The following is a 17119-nucleotide window of genomic DNA, read 5'->3' as shown; positions in this document are numbered from 1 at the left end:
GCAGCCAAGCTGTATTAATTACCTCCATGAGTTGCGGATGCTGGGTTGCAGCGATAGGGACCCGTAAAGAGCCTTCCCGTCAGCAGCGAAATGCGTTATATCAGCGCAAAACTTCAAGCCGTTGAAACTTGGGCTGAGGGGTTGATGTTAACGACTGTTGTCTCAAACGGAGGCTCTCTGCCAGACCTGCCTGTAGGAACTATTCAGCTATTTGACACTCGTCGTTGTGCTATGTAATATTGCTCCAATTTTGATACCGGTTTGAGGCAATTATTCCCGCTTCATAGCGCTAAATAGGTTTCGCTCCAATAACCTAGTACATGCCTGCTGAATTAAGCCCTGTCTGCAGCTGATGTAGCCATCATTGCTGTTGACAATACATAAATTTAATGCCCAAGTGTTTAGAGACAACCGCAAATAACTTCAGGTCAACTTTAGGGACGATAGGTGAAGATGAGCTTGTCCACGTATGTACAGGTTTGGTTTATGGTTTGGGGGGGTTTAACGTCCCAAAGCAACTCGGGCTATGAGGGACGCCGTAGTGAAGGGCTCCAGAAATTTCTACCAACTGGGGTTCTTTAACGTCCAGTGACATTGCACAGTACACGGGCCTCTAGAATTTCGCCTCCATCTAAATTCCACAGCCGCAGCCGGGATCGAACCCGCACCTTTTGGGTGAGCAGCCGAGCGCCATAACCACTGAGCCACCGCAGCGGCCTCCACATATGTTCAGTCGCATTGCAACGGTGCCAGAAAGTGCGCTGCTGACTACTCACTTGCACCTTGCCTTTGTGTCTTCAGTGGAGTTGTCGAACTGTAGCTGCCTTCTTTGCACACAACTCACGATGAAAGGCAGCGGAGTACACTCCCCTGTCGGCCCGAGTGCTTTTGAAGAATTCAGGAACCATGCACAAATATGAAGGAGTCTAGAACATCACGGCTTACACTTGGGGGCATTGCTCAAAGCTGTATAGGATCAGCCAGACAGAAAGATAAACAGGTTAATAATGCAATGTTACCCTCCTCGTTTGGAGGACAAGAGGCGTGTTTAGCGGCAACTTACTATGGACATGTAATAAAACATACGTGGTTAACTTGATGTGATATGCTGGGATAAATAGATATATGTGACATAATTACCGCAATGAGTTTTTTGCGACACCGTACCCTTATAGAAAGTAAACAAAGATGTTTTGTGGCGCGTACTCAACGAGGCTGATTAAGCTCAGAAATCGTGAAGCAAAATCTTTTGTTGTAGACTAAGCGCGATAAGAGCCACCCACATCAGAATGTACTTGATAAGTTCCCTGTCTTTGCTACTTTGATAACAAAGTTCGGCATTTTGCCCGCCTCGGGCGTACACATTTTCCAGCCTCCATATGATCGCAGAGTACAAGTTTCCACAGAAGTTGAAGTTGAAGTTGAAAGTTTATTAAGGAATTCAAAAAACTTACAAGCGTATACAGCGAGAAGTCTCACGGTGCAAGAAAGCGGGTGGGGCCTCCCATGACAATAAATTTCAGTAAGCAGCAAAATGGGAAAAACCCAACACTTTAATTAGCGACGCAGGAAATAAATAGATCGATACATAGTGTAATATGAGTTACCGAAATATTTAAATACAAACAATATAATGCAGGAGAATGTACAATAAAACACTCACGGATGCTGCGATACATAGGCTCAATAACCAAAAAGAAGAAAAAATCACACATTAAGAAGGAAAAGCTTTAATGTGACCTTGAACAAAAAAAAACGTATTAGTTTGTTGGATGTCTAAGTTCGAAGAATTCCAAAATATTATGAATGAAAAATGAAGACAATGTTTCCAGTAGTTAGTTGGGACCTTAGGTAGTAAAAAAGTTATTGCGCAGCGCAAAACGTGTGATGATGTTGCTTATTATCTTGCCGGGAAAAATATGCTTAGCGGCAACTGATGATGAACAATCTTAAAGAATAGGATACCAATGTTGTAAAAATAAAGGGCCGATATAGGTAGAACATTTAAATCTATGAACAAAATGCGTGAGGGTGAGATTCGAGGGGTATAGGTTGTGATGCGCATTGCTTGCTTTTGCAATTTTATAAAAGGCCAGTGATGAATATGATAGGTATTAACCGAAGATGAGATACCGTAGTTCAAGTGGCTGTGGATGAATGCGTAATAAAGGGATAACAAAGTTTGGATTGGGAAATAGCTTCCGGCTTTAATTAGTGCGCGTAAGCCACACTAAATTTTCTTTCACGTTTCAGTTACATGATAATGGAATTTTAATTGAGGGTCAATGATAACATCCAGAGAAGAAACTCGACCCTGCGATGAAATAGTAGCAGAATTGTGGTATAATAGTGGTCTAATGGGTAATGGCTTCTGAGGGGGATGGAAAATCTGAAAACAAGTCTTTGCGACGTTTACGGAGAGGCGGTTTATGTGCCACCAGCGCTCAAGAGAATTAAGGTCATATTGTAGGTTATGTATGAGCTGATTAATGTCCTGGTGCGATGATATAATGATAGAGTCACCTGCGTATATATACTATTGCAATGCATTCAACTGGGCGGTAAATCATTATTGTAGAGTAAAAACAATACAGGGTCTAGAATAGTACCTCGTGGACCACCCTTGTTAATTAAAGGTATGTTAGATGCGTGGTCATTAATAGAGACTAGGTGCTATCGGTCACAAAGAAAGCTCTTCAAGAGCATTAGGGGAGATCCAGATACCATGTGATTCTAGTTTGTGAAACAAGATGGAGTGATCATTGGAATGAAATGCTTTACTAAAATTTATCTATACTGCTTTTGAAAAGATTTCTTTATCAATAGCCAGCATAACGTAATCTATGAGAGACGCTATCGCAGTATCTGTAGATAGTCCGCGCCGAAAGCTGTGTTGACTATCTGTCAATATGCTAAATTTTGCAGTATAACTTCACAACCTTATTTCTATGCTGAGAACGCTTATTTTTATGCTGAGAATGCTGCGGCGTTCAAACTGTGCAGGCGTTTGACTCAGTGGAAATTTCTCGGTCTGTTGTGCGGGCATGCGACACTAGCGCTTATTTCATCGCGCACAAAAGCGCCATGGCTCCTAATTACTTCCCTGGGAGCAGATCTGTGGGAAGTCAGAGCGCAGAAACTTCGTCAAAAAAGAACCTTGATGTCTCTGGCGTGCCTTCGTGCAACGAATTCGTTAGAATTATGCGAAAGCACTAGTAAAAAACACGTCTAACCCTTGTCTTGCTCCCAACGTGCTTCGGCTCGATTCGCTATTGAATTCGGATTTTTCAAGCGTGACATCGGCATTTATGTTGATGTTATCGCTAATATTGACACGAGGATTGGAAGTTGAAGAAGAAAGAGATCGCAGCCTCTAGAAGTAGACGACGCTGAAGTGTAGGTCCGTTTCTCTGGTGCCCTCGTTCAGCCGCTGCAGTTCCTTTTCAGTGTAACAACTGTTACACATCTGGTGGAGGTGCTGGGCGCGCTTCCCGACCTGGGTACGTCTACGAGGTAAAGACGGCACTCACACCGGTCCATCAGCGCCCAAGCCGCCGCCTCCGCGGTGAGACACCTGAGTTCGGGCCTCTTGACAACCCGACGACGAAGACGCAGCCTCGACCGACGGTCCCACCGGAAATGGCCACAGACAGTAGGTTCCCGGCGCCCATCCTCTACCACACGCCGCGCACACCGCCATCTTTTCACGGCGACGTGTACGAAGATGCGGAAGACTGGCTGGACACCTTCGAGCGTGTCGCCCGCTACAACGGTTGGAGCGACGACCGTAAGCTCCCTAATGTGTATTTTGCGCTCGAGGACTCCGCTAGGACATGGTACGAGAACCACGAGAGCAACCTGTCCACCTGGGAGACATTTCGCCAAAATCTCATCGCTACATTCTCCAACGCAGACCGCCGGGAGAAAGCTGAAGCTGCGCTTCGCTCCCGTAACCAGGGGACTAACGAAAACGTCCGCATGTATGTAGAGGACATGACGCGCCTCTTCAAGCGTGCTGACCCATCCATGGCGGAGGAGACGAAGCTTCGCCACCTCATGCGCGGGGTCAAGCAGGAACTTTTCGCCGGTCTTGTGCGCAGTCCACCGCGTACTGTTGCCGAATTCCTCACGGAAGCGACTACCATGGAGACGACGCTCCTGCAACGAGCCCGGCAATACAATCGGGATGTAAGCACGCTTGGGCCCGCTGTTTCTTCGATGCCGCTAGGGAGTGATGCGGCCGTTTTACGGGACCTAATCAGGTCGATCGTCAGGGAGGAATTACAAGCCCTCCAGCTGCCTCCCAGCGCGCCATCTGTTACATCGCTGTCTGAAGTCGTCCGGGACGAGGTGCGCCTAGCAGCACAGCAGCAACAACTGCCTGAGATCCCAAGACAGACTGAGGTCAGACCAACCTATGCATCTGTCCTCTGCCGGGCCCCAACGCCAGGCTACGACGTGAATACCGTGACTCACGCAGCGCAGCAGTCTGGTCTTTCCCGTGTGCCTGCTCGACCAGCTTATCAGCGGCCACGGAAGTGTGATGTGTGGCGTGCACCGGACCGGCGGCCCCTTTGCTACCGCTGTGGTGGGGCGGGACATCTTTACAGGGCCTACCTGTACCGCCGAGTGGGTCTGCGTGGTTTCGCGCCCGACGACCCTTGCCCCCGGAATGGCGAACGACCATTCGAAATTGAAGCTCATCTGTCGGCCCGTCAGAGGCCTGGGACATACGGTCGCTACGATCCTAGGTCGTCATCTCCGCTGCGTTACCGTTCCCCAAGCCCTCGCCGAGACGCCGGCTACCCTGAGCGGCGTTCTCCCAGTCCACGCCGCGAAAACTAATTCCAGCGGTCTCCGGAGGCAAGGCCGCTGCTGTCGGGAAAACTGAATATCCTCCGCCGCCGATATACCGATACGCTGATTCCTCACCGGGGCAGGGTAGCGACAGCATCCGAAGCGCTACTTCTGATTTGCGTGTGACGATTGACGGAACTGACACCATCGCTTTAGTTGATACTGGGGCTGACTATTCCGTGATGAGCCACACCCTCGCCCAGGAATTGAGAAAAGTTTTGACACCATGGATGGGCCCTAGCATTCGCACGGCTGAAGGTCACCTCATTAGCCCGGCCGGAAGGTGCACAGCCCGAGTCGGCATCCGCGGTTTCGTCTACGTGGGTGAATTCGTCGTGTTGAGCGAGTGTTCGAGAGATTTGATCCTGGGCCTCGACTTTCTACAGGCAAACGGTGCTGTGATCGATCTACACGAGGCGCGAGTCACATTTTCGACGAAGCAAGCCGTGGCGCAGAGTAACACAGAAGGCCCAGGAGTCAACGCTCGGCGTATAGTCGAAGACGACGTAATGCTGCCACCACGGTCCAGTGTGCTGGTGTTAGTGAGGAACGACTCGCTTCACGACTACGAAGGTATTGCGGACAGTCACCCTTCGCTGTTGCTCGAGAAGGGTGTGGCTATCGCGCGCGGTCTTGTTGAACTGAATGACGGCTGTGCGACAGTTTTTCTGACGAATTTCACGAACGAAATTCAGCACCTCGCCAAGGGAACGGCCATCGCCTTCCTCGACGACGTGGATAGGTTGCCGAATCTGTGCCCCGTACAGGTGAATCTTCACGACGGTGCCGCACCAAGTAACGCCCTTCAGAAGGTTAAAATCAACCCGGAGTTGTCACCTCATCAGAAGAACCTTCTGTCGTCGCTGCTACTTGATTTTAAAGATTGCTTCGCGGCGAGCTTCAAGGTCGGACGTACGCCGGTAGCCAAGCATCGCATTGTCACCGATTCGGCCACGCCACCAGTTTGTCAGCGTCCATACCGCGTTTCGCCTAAAGAGCGCGAAGCTCTTAAGACGCAAGTCGATGAAATGCTTGCAGACGACGTTATACAGCCGTCAACAAGTCCGTGGGCGTCGCCGGTGGTCCTGGTGAAAAAGAAAGACAACACGTTGCGATTCTGTGTTGATTACAGGAAACTGAATAATGTTACCAAAAAGGACGTATACCCACTCCCGAGGATCGATGATGCCCTTGACCGACTCCGGGATGCCAGGTTCTTCTCTTCCTTAAATCTGAAAAGCGGATATTGGCAGATCGAGGTGGACGAGCGAGACCGCGAGAAAACGGCTTTCGTGACACCCGACGGTCTGTACGAATTTAAGGTGCTCCCGTTTGGACTTTGCTCCGCTCCGGCCACATTTCAACGCATGATGGACACTGTTTTAGCTCGTTTGAAGTGGCAGACGTGCCTTGTGTACCTGGACGACGTGGTCATCTTTTCGTCTAGCTTCGAACAACACTTGCAGCGATTGCGCATTGTCCTTCAAGCTCTTCAGTCTGCACAACTAACGAGCAAGCCAGAGAAATGCCATTTCGCCTTCGAGGAGCTCCGTTTCTTAGGACATGTTGTCAGCGCTCAAGGTGTTCTTCCAGATCCCGACAAGACTTCCGCCGTCTCCAGTTTCCCACGCCCAACCGACAAGAAGGCCCTCCGACGTTTTTTTGGGCCTCTGCTCGTATTACCGCCGCTTTGTTAAAGATTTTTCTCGCCTAGCTGAGCCATTGACTGCCTTGACTCGAGATGACACACCCTTCGTATGGGGAAGTGCCCAAGACGCAGCCTTCGAGGAACTCCGCTGCCGCCTTCAAAGTCCACCAGTACTAGCTCATTTTGACGAGAATGCAGAGACTGATGTCCACACTGACGCCAGCAATGTCGGCCTCGGAGCGATCCTCGTACAGTGGCAGGACGGCGCAGAGCGAGTAATCGCCTACGCGAGCCGCACACTTTCTCGATCGGAACGGAACTATTCGACGACCGAAAAAGAGTGCCTTGCCGTCATCTGGGCTCTGAGTAAGTTTCGACCTTACATCTACGGCCGACCGTTTCGTGTTGTCAGCGATCATCACTCGCTATGCTGGCTGGCCAGCATTCAAGACCCTTCTGGCCGGTTGGCCAGATGGAGCCTCCGTTTACAGGAGTACGACGTTACGGTCGTCTATAAATCGGGTCGGCAGCACCAGGACGCGGACTGTTTATCACGAGCGCCCGTGGAACCGGCTACGCAAGACATCCCCGAAGATTGCCCTGTTCTTTGTGCCATTAGCATCTCCCGTATGGCGCAGCTTCAACGAGCAGATTCTGAGTAGGCGCCACTCGTTAAGTATCTGGAGGGTTTGAATTCACATGTACCTCGTGTGTTTCGCCGTGGACTACGGACCTTCATTCTGCGGCGTGGAGTCCTCTACAAGCGCAACTTTGACAGCAACAAAGAGACGTTTCTGCTTGTTGTGCCATCCCAGTTAAGCTCCGAAATCTTAAGCGCTTGTCATGATGAACCATCCGCCGGCCACTTGGCGGTTAGTCGCACACTGGCAAAGATTCGGCTTAAGTATTACTGGCCCAATTTACTCCCATCCGTGCGTAGATACGTAACAACATGCCGGGACTGCCAACAGCGCAAATCTCCTCCTCTGAAGCCAGCCGGCTTTCTACAGCCCATAGCACCACCAAAGACCCCTTTTCAGCAAATTGGCATAGACCTCTTCGGCCCTTTTCCGAAGTCGACCAGAGGAAACCGGTGGATTGCGGTCGCGACAGATTATTTGACCCGATACGCTGAGACCACGCCACTTGCAAACGGTACTGCTGCTGAAGTCGCCGACTTCTTCGTCCACAACATCGTCCTGCGTCATGGCGCTCCTGAAGCTATCATTACTGACCATGGAGCTGCATTTACGGCCCGCTTCACTCAGGCTGTACTCAAGCTCACGCACACCAGCCATAGACGTACAACAGCCTACCACCCGCAGACAAATGGCTTGGTAGAACGCCTCAACAGGACCTTGACCGACATGCTTTCCATGTATATTGATATCGAGCACAAGACATTCGCGTATAATACCGCGCAGCAAGATACGACGCAGTCCACTCCGTTCGAATTAGTCTTCGGTCGACAGGTTACCACCCCCCTCGATGCTATGCTACCCGTGGACACCCCTGACAGTGAGAGTGAACTTGTTGTCGACGTCGCCTCCTATGTTCAGCGCGCGGAAGAAGCACGGCAACTGGCCAGACACCGAATTCACCGTCAGCAGCAGATCTATGCTGACCGCTACAACCTTGGACGCCGCTACGTTACCTACCACCCAGGCGACTATGTGTGGGTTTGGACGCCCGTTCGTCGTCGCGGGCTGTCCGAAAAGTTACTGCGCCGCTACTTCGGCCCTTAGCTTGTTGTCCGCCGCCTCAGCGACGTAACGTACGAAGTTGCACCAGCCTCGCCAGCTCGTTCATCGCACAACGGCAAGCGCAGCGACGTTGTGCATGTGGTGCGAATGAAGCCGTACTACAAGCGACCCCCCGAGTGACTTTCCGGCTGATGTCAGACTCGTGGTCTACCTCTTGAACACTTTTTCTCCCCGCTATTCGGTCTGACGGTAACACCGCATCGGGGCGATGCTCCTGAAGAGGGGGCAGTGACACGAGGATTGGAAGTAGAAGAAGAGATCGCAGCCTCTAGAAGTAGACGACGCTGAAGTGTAGGTCCGTTTCTCTGGGGCCCTCGTTCAGCCGCTGCAGTTACTTTTCAGTGTACAACTGTTACAATATTGATACGTATTATATTATTTTAGAATAATATTTTAAAATGCGTAGCAGAACCTCCATGTGCTGTGCTGTCAGAGAGACACGCATACTCTGCTCATATTCAGTACAATACACCTATGCAAATCACTGCTGTGCTGGTGTTATGAAACTCGAAAATAGCACTTGTAACTCGCTGATTGAAACTGACTGCCCCATCTCCACGTCCATGCTTCATCCACGCGGGTCAGCGCTGGAAGCGTGGCTGAGCCTTTAATTGCCGAGTGATCAGAGGCTGAACACTCGTTCCACTGTGCTTCGATGGTTGTCGAGCGGTGTTTGCCAATGACTGCTCCCCAGAACATTCACGGCCAGCGTGTACTGCATCAGTGGACAGTTAGCATGTTAAAAGACGGCAAATAGATCTGCGGAAGAACGGCAGTGAGAGGAATTTCCTATATGATGCGGGCTATCAACGAGTGAACCGTTTTGATTCCTCATCTTTTTCACTGGTGTATGCGAACACTGTTGACCATTTCGTCCTGTTTCAAGCGACTTTTTCGGGCTAACTCCCTTCACAGAGCGTCCGAAAAGTTGAACCCTGCTGACACAGGGTTTTGAACTGACTTTTCTCAAATGAACGCCTGCGGCCGACTCACATCTCAGCAGAGTGAAGGCGACATCTCCGCATGCTTCCTGGCGGATACTGCTGTACAGCATCTCCATGTCTTGCAGTGCAGGTAAAGATGGAAGGCACTGCGCGGCATCCGCTTTGCACTGGGACGTGGCAGCGTACTTCCTGCAAGACGTGGGGAAAATGGCGTCCTCATGCGTAGGTGAGTAAGGAGCGTGCTCAGTTATATTTGGAAAGCAGGTATATTGACAAACATCTCAAATTAAGTACTGTTCATGGAGCGAGTGAGTAAGCCTTGAATTATGTTGAGAGTCTGAAAAATTTTAAATGAGCAAAACATGACTCAGCAAATTTTCTTTTCAAACATGCCACTCGCATGAACGTTTCCCGCCATCCCAACCACCCCAACCGTCCTCTACCGCTGCCTTTGGGAGTGCCTGCATACCCTGCGCTGCGCGCTCCTCCAATCCCCTCCTCATCGAGGAAAGCCTCTCTTCGCGCCACACACCCCAACGATCAACTAATCGAGCGTGCAATGCTGCAGCGAGCGGCTGGAGGGATCCTGGGCTAAGGGGCCCCGGCTGCATTAATTTCTACCAGTTTTTACAGCGAGAGCTTTAGGCGCTGGTCTCTGGGTCGCTAAGTCTACGGGTGGCACTGTTTGAAACAGCCGCCTGCCAGTGCAAAGGTGCACTACTTAGCCCCTACATGAGCTATGGCTGAATATCGTGTTACATAGTCGTAACCATCGTGTAGGTAATTCTAGTCTTTCCCCGCATCCGCTGCGTTTCGGTGAAAACGACAAGCAGCAACGCCCGTGACTGTGCGTAGACGGTAGAGAAACTCCGATGGTCGAAATTAATACGAAGCGCATGATTACGGCGCCTCTTTGTTTCATTATTTCACTCTCTCTTTCACTCCCTCCTCCCTTACTTTCCTCCGGGCGCCCCTAAGGTGTCAACCTAGAAGACCTTTCCTTTCATAGCCGATATTTTCTCTGTCCGCTTTTGCTGCAGTGCTTCCCTTCCTCCCTGTTGTGTCACGCATGTGATTTTCTTTCTCGCAGCGTACCTATCACTTGTTATCGCACTGCCCAAACCTCTCGCATTCTTTCACTGTTCTGCGTTGTGTGGGAACCCCGCTGCTACGCCGCAAATCCCATCAGCTGTCCCTGGAAAAAACAGCATCTTTAAAAAAGCTCAAAACCTGCTCATGAATGAGCGGATCAAAAGACGTCGAAGTCTCAAAATGGCAATTAATCTGCCATTTTCATGCAATGTGAAACCAACATATTTAAATTAAACGACACACTAATGTTGTGAATGTGCTATTGACACTTACTTGCAGAGATTCTCGTGCACGCTCGCATCAGATTGTTTCTGGCTCAACTCCCCGATGACACTGTCGAGGATGTTGCTGTAACACTCCCGGACTTGCGTCAAGTTGCACGGTTGGTCAGCGCCGAAAGCTGCGATAGAAACATAAAAGCATGCGTAAACCTGAACTGTCTCAACGGGGTCACCAATGAGGAAATTCTGTTTGTTCATAAATACCTTTTACAAATATTTGCATTTGTTTTGACCAGGTTACTATGCGTGACAAAGCTTGTAGTGGCCCATTTGAAGAAATTAGGATGAAGCGAAAATTGATAACGAGTTCAGTTTTAATAACCAACTTAGCATGCCGCAAATACAGAAGCAGATGTGCTATGTATGTGAATAATGTGCTCCATGTTTATGCGTTTTATGAAACTGTTAATGGCGGGAAGTGAAGTAAATTGTCGCACATATCTCGTCATAGGATAGAAGCTGCAGCTCGAGCAGCGCGTATTCTCTTAAAATGACCAATCACGACCCTTCCCGCTTGTTGATCGGAGTACCCATGATTGCATTCAGCCGATATCTAAAATATATTTGAAATTTAAACTACGCAAGACTGAATGGCCCGGCGTTCTGTAATTCAAAGTGGTTATCTGTTTGAAAAAGCATTTTCTGCGAAAACTGCTTCGACACATTTCTGCTCATTCTTATCTTATAAACTTGCTTTTTTAACAAGATGTGGTGCCGTATGGGGTGAGTGCCAAAATTCGTCTGCTTCCCAAAACCAGTTAGATAGCACATGCTTGTGAATACTGCTCGTGCAATCCCGTTCCGCGGGGTGCCAACAGAGCATTCCGTGCAGCAGGTGTGTGGCTGCTGCTGCCTCTCGCACCTGCGTCCAGAGCAGACTGCGCATGCTTGCTACAAGCTGGCTGTTTGTTTTCAACCAACAGAGCCCTGCGGGGGCAGATTAACTGAAGCGCGCATGCGCACAGCGACTGTGTGAAAAAGGCGCTTTAGCCTAAGCACACAGACAAGAGGATTATCCCTTTCTCAAGATTCACAGGAATCCATCAAGCATACACTGCCGGTCAGCTCTGCGCAAGTGTTGAATCCCTAGCCACAACTCCATGGTCACCAGTTCACAACTGCACAGTGATCCCTAACATCGCCTCCCTCTCTCAACAGAAGTGGCTCAATCGTTGGAAGTCTCGGGCTTCCTGAAGCTATAAGCAAAACGAATATCATCGCATCTGTTCACCTGTCTGAATCATCTTAAATTATTATCTTGTACAGGTGATGTTGGGGATCAATATTGGTCCGAAGTGGTAGCACTCGGTACTCCTCCCTGGTCTCCAGGGTGGGGCGGGTCTTTTGTGTAGCGGGAGTTCGGAGTTGCTCTTCGTGTGGTTATCTTCCCAGGTGTTGTAGTGTGCGAAGACCGAACTGGCTGAGTCGAAGGCGCCGCTCTTGACCCGACCCCGCGAAAGAGAAGACAAATATTTCTTTGAGAATGTGCTGAACCATTACACTATAACTGATGCAGGATTTGTGCTAGATGCGTATGCATGAAAAAAAAATGTAGGAGCAACGCACTTTGTGCCCTAATTGTGGTGCATACCATGCAACCTCAAATGGACTAGGAAATTGGCTGGAACATTGCCGTGTTTTTGACTGTTTTTGAATGTTCTTACCATTCGTACCAATAATAGGTCCTTGAACGCAGCCGGCTATTTATTGTGAATTTTTACATTCCGCATTTTTTATTCACGGGCCGATTCCTGTCCGCTTGGGCACGGTTTATTTAATTAGTTTTCTGAGAGCTATACATCACTGGTATGACGATGTAATGGAGAGCGGCAGGCAGCCCGGGGCTTCGAATGGGGAGACACACTTCCGGTTGGGGGACAGGCGTCTTCTCTGCCACGGTAGCTAAATCCCCCGTAACTCAGCAGTCGTCTCCGCTACCACCGCGAGCGGTCATCCTGAAAGGGAGTTGGAATGAGGAATCAGTGCCGGCGCCTATACTGTCCCTTGCTCCGGGCGACCAGTCGTTGCTGCCATCGGTGGCGTTCAGTACCAGGTTTCTACGCATGGCATACGTGTAGGGCTTGAAGCGTGTCGCGGTGGTAACTAGTAAAAGCAACGCCTTGCGATCCGGGTCCACGATGCGCGCGCAACGACAAGGCTATAAATTTCTCGAGCGATTGCGCCCACGGGCGGGAAAGTGGGCGCGCTCTCTCGGAGGTAAACAAACCGGGTGGCGACGCGTGACGTTCTCACGGGCGGGGATCCAGTATTAGCCTCTTTTCTTCATTTTTCGGACGCGCCAGAGTATATTAGTTGAAGGGGGAGAGGAGGAACATCATTTTCACTAGCCGTTGACATCGGTGTCGCCGAAGCTAGCTCAAAAATGCTTGCGGTGAAGTGACGTCATAGGATACCTATCGCTCGTTTTTTTTTTTTTACTTAAACTGGGCCAAAATAATCACCAAGCCCCTTCAATGCAACCTTTTCGAAGCTTTTGAAAAGCATGATTGCAACAGATTCGGAGAAGCTTGCGTGGCACACACTAGTTTTTCTCCCTTTAGTACGGATTTAAAAAATGACATTTAACCGGAACAGATCCTCTACCACAAGCCGGAAACCGGAACCGAACCCGTATTTCTTTCGCCATCTTTAATTTGAACCCGACGATCTGGAACGATTCAAATTAACTGTTCCGAGCCGTTCGGTACACGGTTCAGGCACATTTTTCGCGAAACATCGCATATTTTTTTAGAGAAGATGACATATATTGCTGGGCAGATTTATTGCACTGACAGCTGCGCTGCGCAGTGGAAAAATGACAATTATTCACTAGATAACAAAAACGGGAAAGATGTGGCAGCTAGAAACCGCTTCAAGCTTCTATCATGCGCACTCAGCAATCCTATATTATTTTACACCAGACCGTTGGGAAACCTGACGTTTATTGCAGTATCGCTTTACACCTTTTGGAAGAAAATGTTAATGTAATTTTTACAGTTGTTCTAACAGTTGTTCTTACAGTTGTTGTAAGAATATCTTTCCCTTCTCTGGTGCGGTGCCATCTATGAGTTAAACAAAGTTCCATCGATCCAAACGTGTTATGCAACATTTCGAATCGAACGCATTCGGTGCCTGAGACAGCAGATCGGAGTAAATACTTTATAATCATACCAGTTTATTTTATAATTCAGATATTATTTGTTGCATACTATGGAGATGAGCACACATAGGCAGGATTGAGGCAGGAGTAGAGGTTATAAGTATAATAAAAAAAATATTGCCATGCGGTCATGCAATGTTATAAGAAACATATGTGTTCGTAGCTTCGCATTCGTTTTTCACATAATTTCTTGCGCGAGGTCATTAGCGTTGGCGTCGAAGTAGCAATTTGGTGATGTCGGAGTCTTATGATGTCTTAGAAGGACGTCATGGGATGACCAAAAAGTAGTCCCTAAGTGATAAATGATGATAAAATTTTACGTACAAGTGCGATAAAAGCACGCTTACAATGATGTTTGCATGACAAGTCTCCTGATTCGGTAGGTTCCTTTGAGGATACAGCAATGGTGAAGCGCGAGCAGTGTGAAAGGATGAATTAATAAAGCATGGCTATTGAATGCTTTTTATTTGTGAAGTATTGGTTATAGCTTGGTCAGGGTCTCAAGTGGCTGCGGCGTATTGTTTATTAGGCTGGATTAGAGTGGTGTAGGGAAGCTTTTGAGCGCTTGAGAAGACGGAGTTCGCGTTTAGCAGGTGCTACAATAGTAGTAATATGCTGACGCCATGTGAGGTGACGTCCTATGTAGTCGTAAGTTCGATAATATTGCTGTGAATAATTTTTTTAACCGTGAAATGTGGGATTTAACGCCCGGAAGCGGCAACGCTGTAGTGCCGGGCTCTTAATTAATTTAGACCGCCTGGGGTTCTGTAATGTGCACGGACATCGCACTACACACTAGCGCCTTTTGTGTTCTGCCTACATCGAAATGCACCCCCGCGGCCGAGATCGAACCCCTGTATTCAGGCTCACTGTATTAAGCCACCGCGGCGGGCGGTTTTTATTGTCAATAAAGTAAGTGGTTGGAATGAGAGGTCTGCTACGAGTAAAATAAATAGGCTTTGTTTCAGTATCGTTTAATACCAATAACTAGGGTGAAAAGCACGTTCTTAAGACATCCCGGTTTTATTGAACGCACAGCCCACTAGTGTCATCAGTAACTTACGTTATATTGTCAATAAAGTAAGCGGTTGGAATATTGGAATACGGTATATTGTCAAAAAAGTACTGTCCATAACTTAAGTGGTTGGAATGAGAGGTCTGCTACGAATAAAATGCACAGGCTTTGTTTCAGTGTCATTTAATGCCATTAGCTAGGATGAACAGCATGTGCTTTCGACATTCCGGTTTGATTAAACGCATAGTCCGCTAGTGTCATCAGTATCTTAAAATATATTACAAAAACATAAATGTATAAGTGAGCTCGAGACGCTGCACTGCCAGGTAGGTCAATAATACACTTTAGAAAGAGGAACAGACCGAGCAAGTTACCTTATGCTATACCAGACAGAATATGGTACAGCTGGCCGACGGTTACTAAATAAGGTGTACTGTTTTCGCGACGAGAGGAACCTTTCAATAGAGGCGAGAACCTCCGAGTGCGTATTAAGCTTCGTTAGTTTCTGCAGAAGCCCGTGACAAGGAAGCCGGCTGAATGCTTCATAAAACTCGAATAATACTCCGTCAACGTTGAAGCTTGCGTTACCTCGTGAGTATAGGTTAATATTAATGCCCGCGAATTGAGTACCGCACGAGAAACCGTCGCGAAAATCGCTCCGGTTCTTGAAAATCGTGGCTGGTGCGCCGCTATGCCTGTTCGTATGTTTATTTGTGAGACAGTCCTAAATGCCGGTTTCTGCAACATGCGGTGCAGAACGCTATTTGCACTGCGGAAAACACTTGAACATCCGTCTGTGCGTATGCCAACCGCCCCTCTGTGCAGCTGTACGCGTACCGCACAGCTGCAGAATCCGTGTTGCATTGCTTAAGCTGTGTTACCAATGCACAGCTGCAGAATCCGTGTTGCATTGCTTAAGCTGTGTTACCAATCATGGGTCTGCTGTGTTGATTGCGCATCGAGGCCAGCCTCTTAACCGAGTGTAAGTGATGTGCGTATCTGTGCGTGCAACACATGGACCACGAGTGCTAAGCGTTAAAGTGCTACGCTAACAACCTGTTCTTTTCTTTTTACTTTTCCTGTAAAGTATCAAGAGTGGCTGCCATTAAATGTTCCAAAAGAGAACACATACACCTTTAATTGCAATCCCGCTATGTGGTTTATGGGGGTTTAATTAACGTCCTAAAGCGACTCAGGCAATGCGAGACGCCGTAGTGAAAGGCTCCAGAAATTTCGACCAACTGGGGTTCTTTAACGTGCGCTGACATCAAACAGTACCGGAACCTCTAAAATTTCACCTCCATCGAAATTATACCGCCGTGGCCGGGATCGAACCGTCGTCTTTCGGGTGAGCAGCCGAGCAGCGTAACCACTGAGCCATCGCGGCGGCTTCAATCCCGCTATGTCAGCGCTCCAGTAGCATTGCGTCACGAACGGCAGTGACCATCTATCACAGGCTATTTCTCAAATGCCAGGTTTTGTACTGTCTGACGGATGGAACTTCCTCTTATGTCATACTTTATTAGCTGGTAAAAACCTGAGGAATTTAATGGCGTTTTTTATCCACGAGAGCGGGCATTCACTGGCGGAAGAATAGCAGGGCCCCCCCCAAAAAAAGCGGTGACCACACTGGTGGCAAATGAAACGCCGACTGCTGAACTTTAGAATAATCCCGCAGAAAGCGGCTTCTGCGTCTGGCTGAAATTGTGCATAAACGATCTTACTGTATTGAAGAGATCTACAACTAATTTTTTGATAAATTGTGAATGTTCTGTAAAACACTGGTGATAATATAAAAGGTTATCTGTAATGACATTGATAAACAGGATACAGTCAAACAGCGAAACATTTTGACAGATTTGCCTGCCTGGTTGAGTTTGTAGATTTATAGTGAACTCTAACATAACTACAAAAAAATCTTGCAGTTTCAAACCTAACGTTTCGGAGGCGCCTTCGCTCCATCTTCAGCGGTGACTGGAGCACTAGCTAATCAAAAACGTTGGATTTTAAATGAAATGTTTTGTTTGGATATGCGTTAGAGTTTATTATATGAATATCGTCTATTGTAGAGTAATCTTTTCGAAAATACGCGTGTTCCGATAGACTGAAATCTATAGGTTCTAACATACTATCAGCGATTACCCTAGCCCCTAAATTGTAAGCAAGGGGCACTAAGGTAAAAAATTTTTAAATGTTTCTGACATTGCTTTCGTAGCCAGAAAGTATGATGTTCGCCTATTCCGCGTTTCCTGCACGACTGGGGCCATGCACTGCATAAACATGGTGGCAAGTTTCTCTAGAACAACGCCTCCGCCGACCCTCGAGTCTTATGTCCGCAGAAGTGTGCATATCTCTGATC

At 48.3% G+C, this 17119-nt stretch overlaps 1 protein-coding gene across 2 annotated transcripts in view; it reads right to left on the bottom strand.

Moving 5' to 3' along the window:
- LOC144124676 (uncharacterized) overlaps positions 1–17119 on the bottom strand; it is a 41220-nt gene that overhangs the window by 10610 nt on the left and 13491 nt on the right. For both annotated transcript variants that reach the window (XM_077657507.1, XM_077657506.1), the window contains exons 3-5: positions 10578–10704; positions 9262–9401; positions 777–885 (exon numbers count right to left, since the gene is read on the bottom strand). In XM_077657507.1, coding sequence (XP_077513633.1) covers positions 777–885; positions 9262–9401; positions 10578–10704 — 376 coding nt within the window. The remainder of the gene's footprint in view (positions 1–776; positions 886–9261; positions 9402–10577; positions 10705–17119) is intronic.

This window comes from Amblyomma americanum, chromosome 3, assembly GCF_052857255.1.
Source record: "Amblyomma americanum isolate KBUSLIRL-KWMA chromosome 3, ASM5285725v1, whole genome shotgun sequence".
Taxonomy (NCBI): Eukaryota; Metazoa; Arthropoda; class Arachnida; order Ixodida; family Ixodidae; genus Amblyomma; species Amblyomma americanum.
The sequence above is the reverse complement of the archived record's forward strand: the minus strand, read 5'-3'. Positions and strand labels throughout refer to the sequence as shown.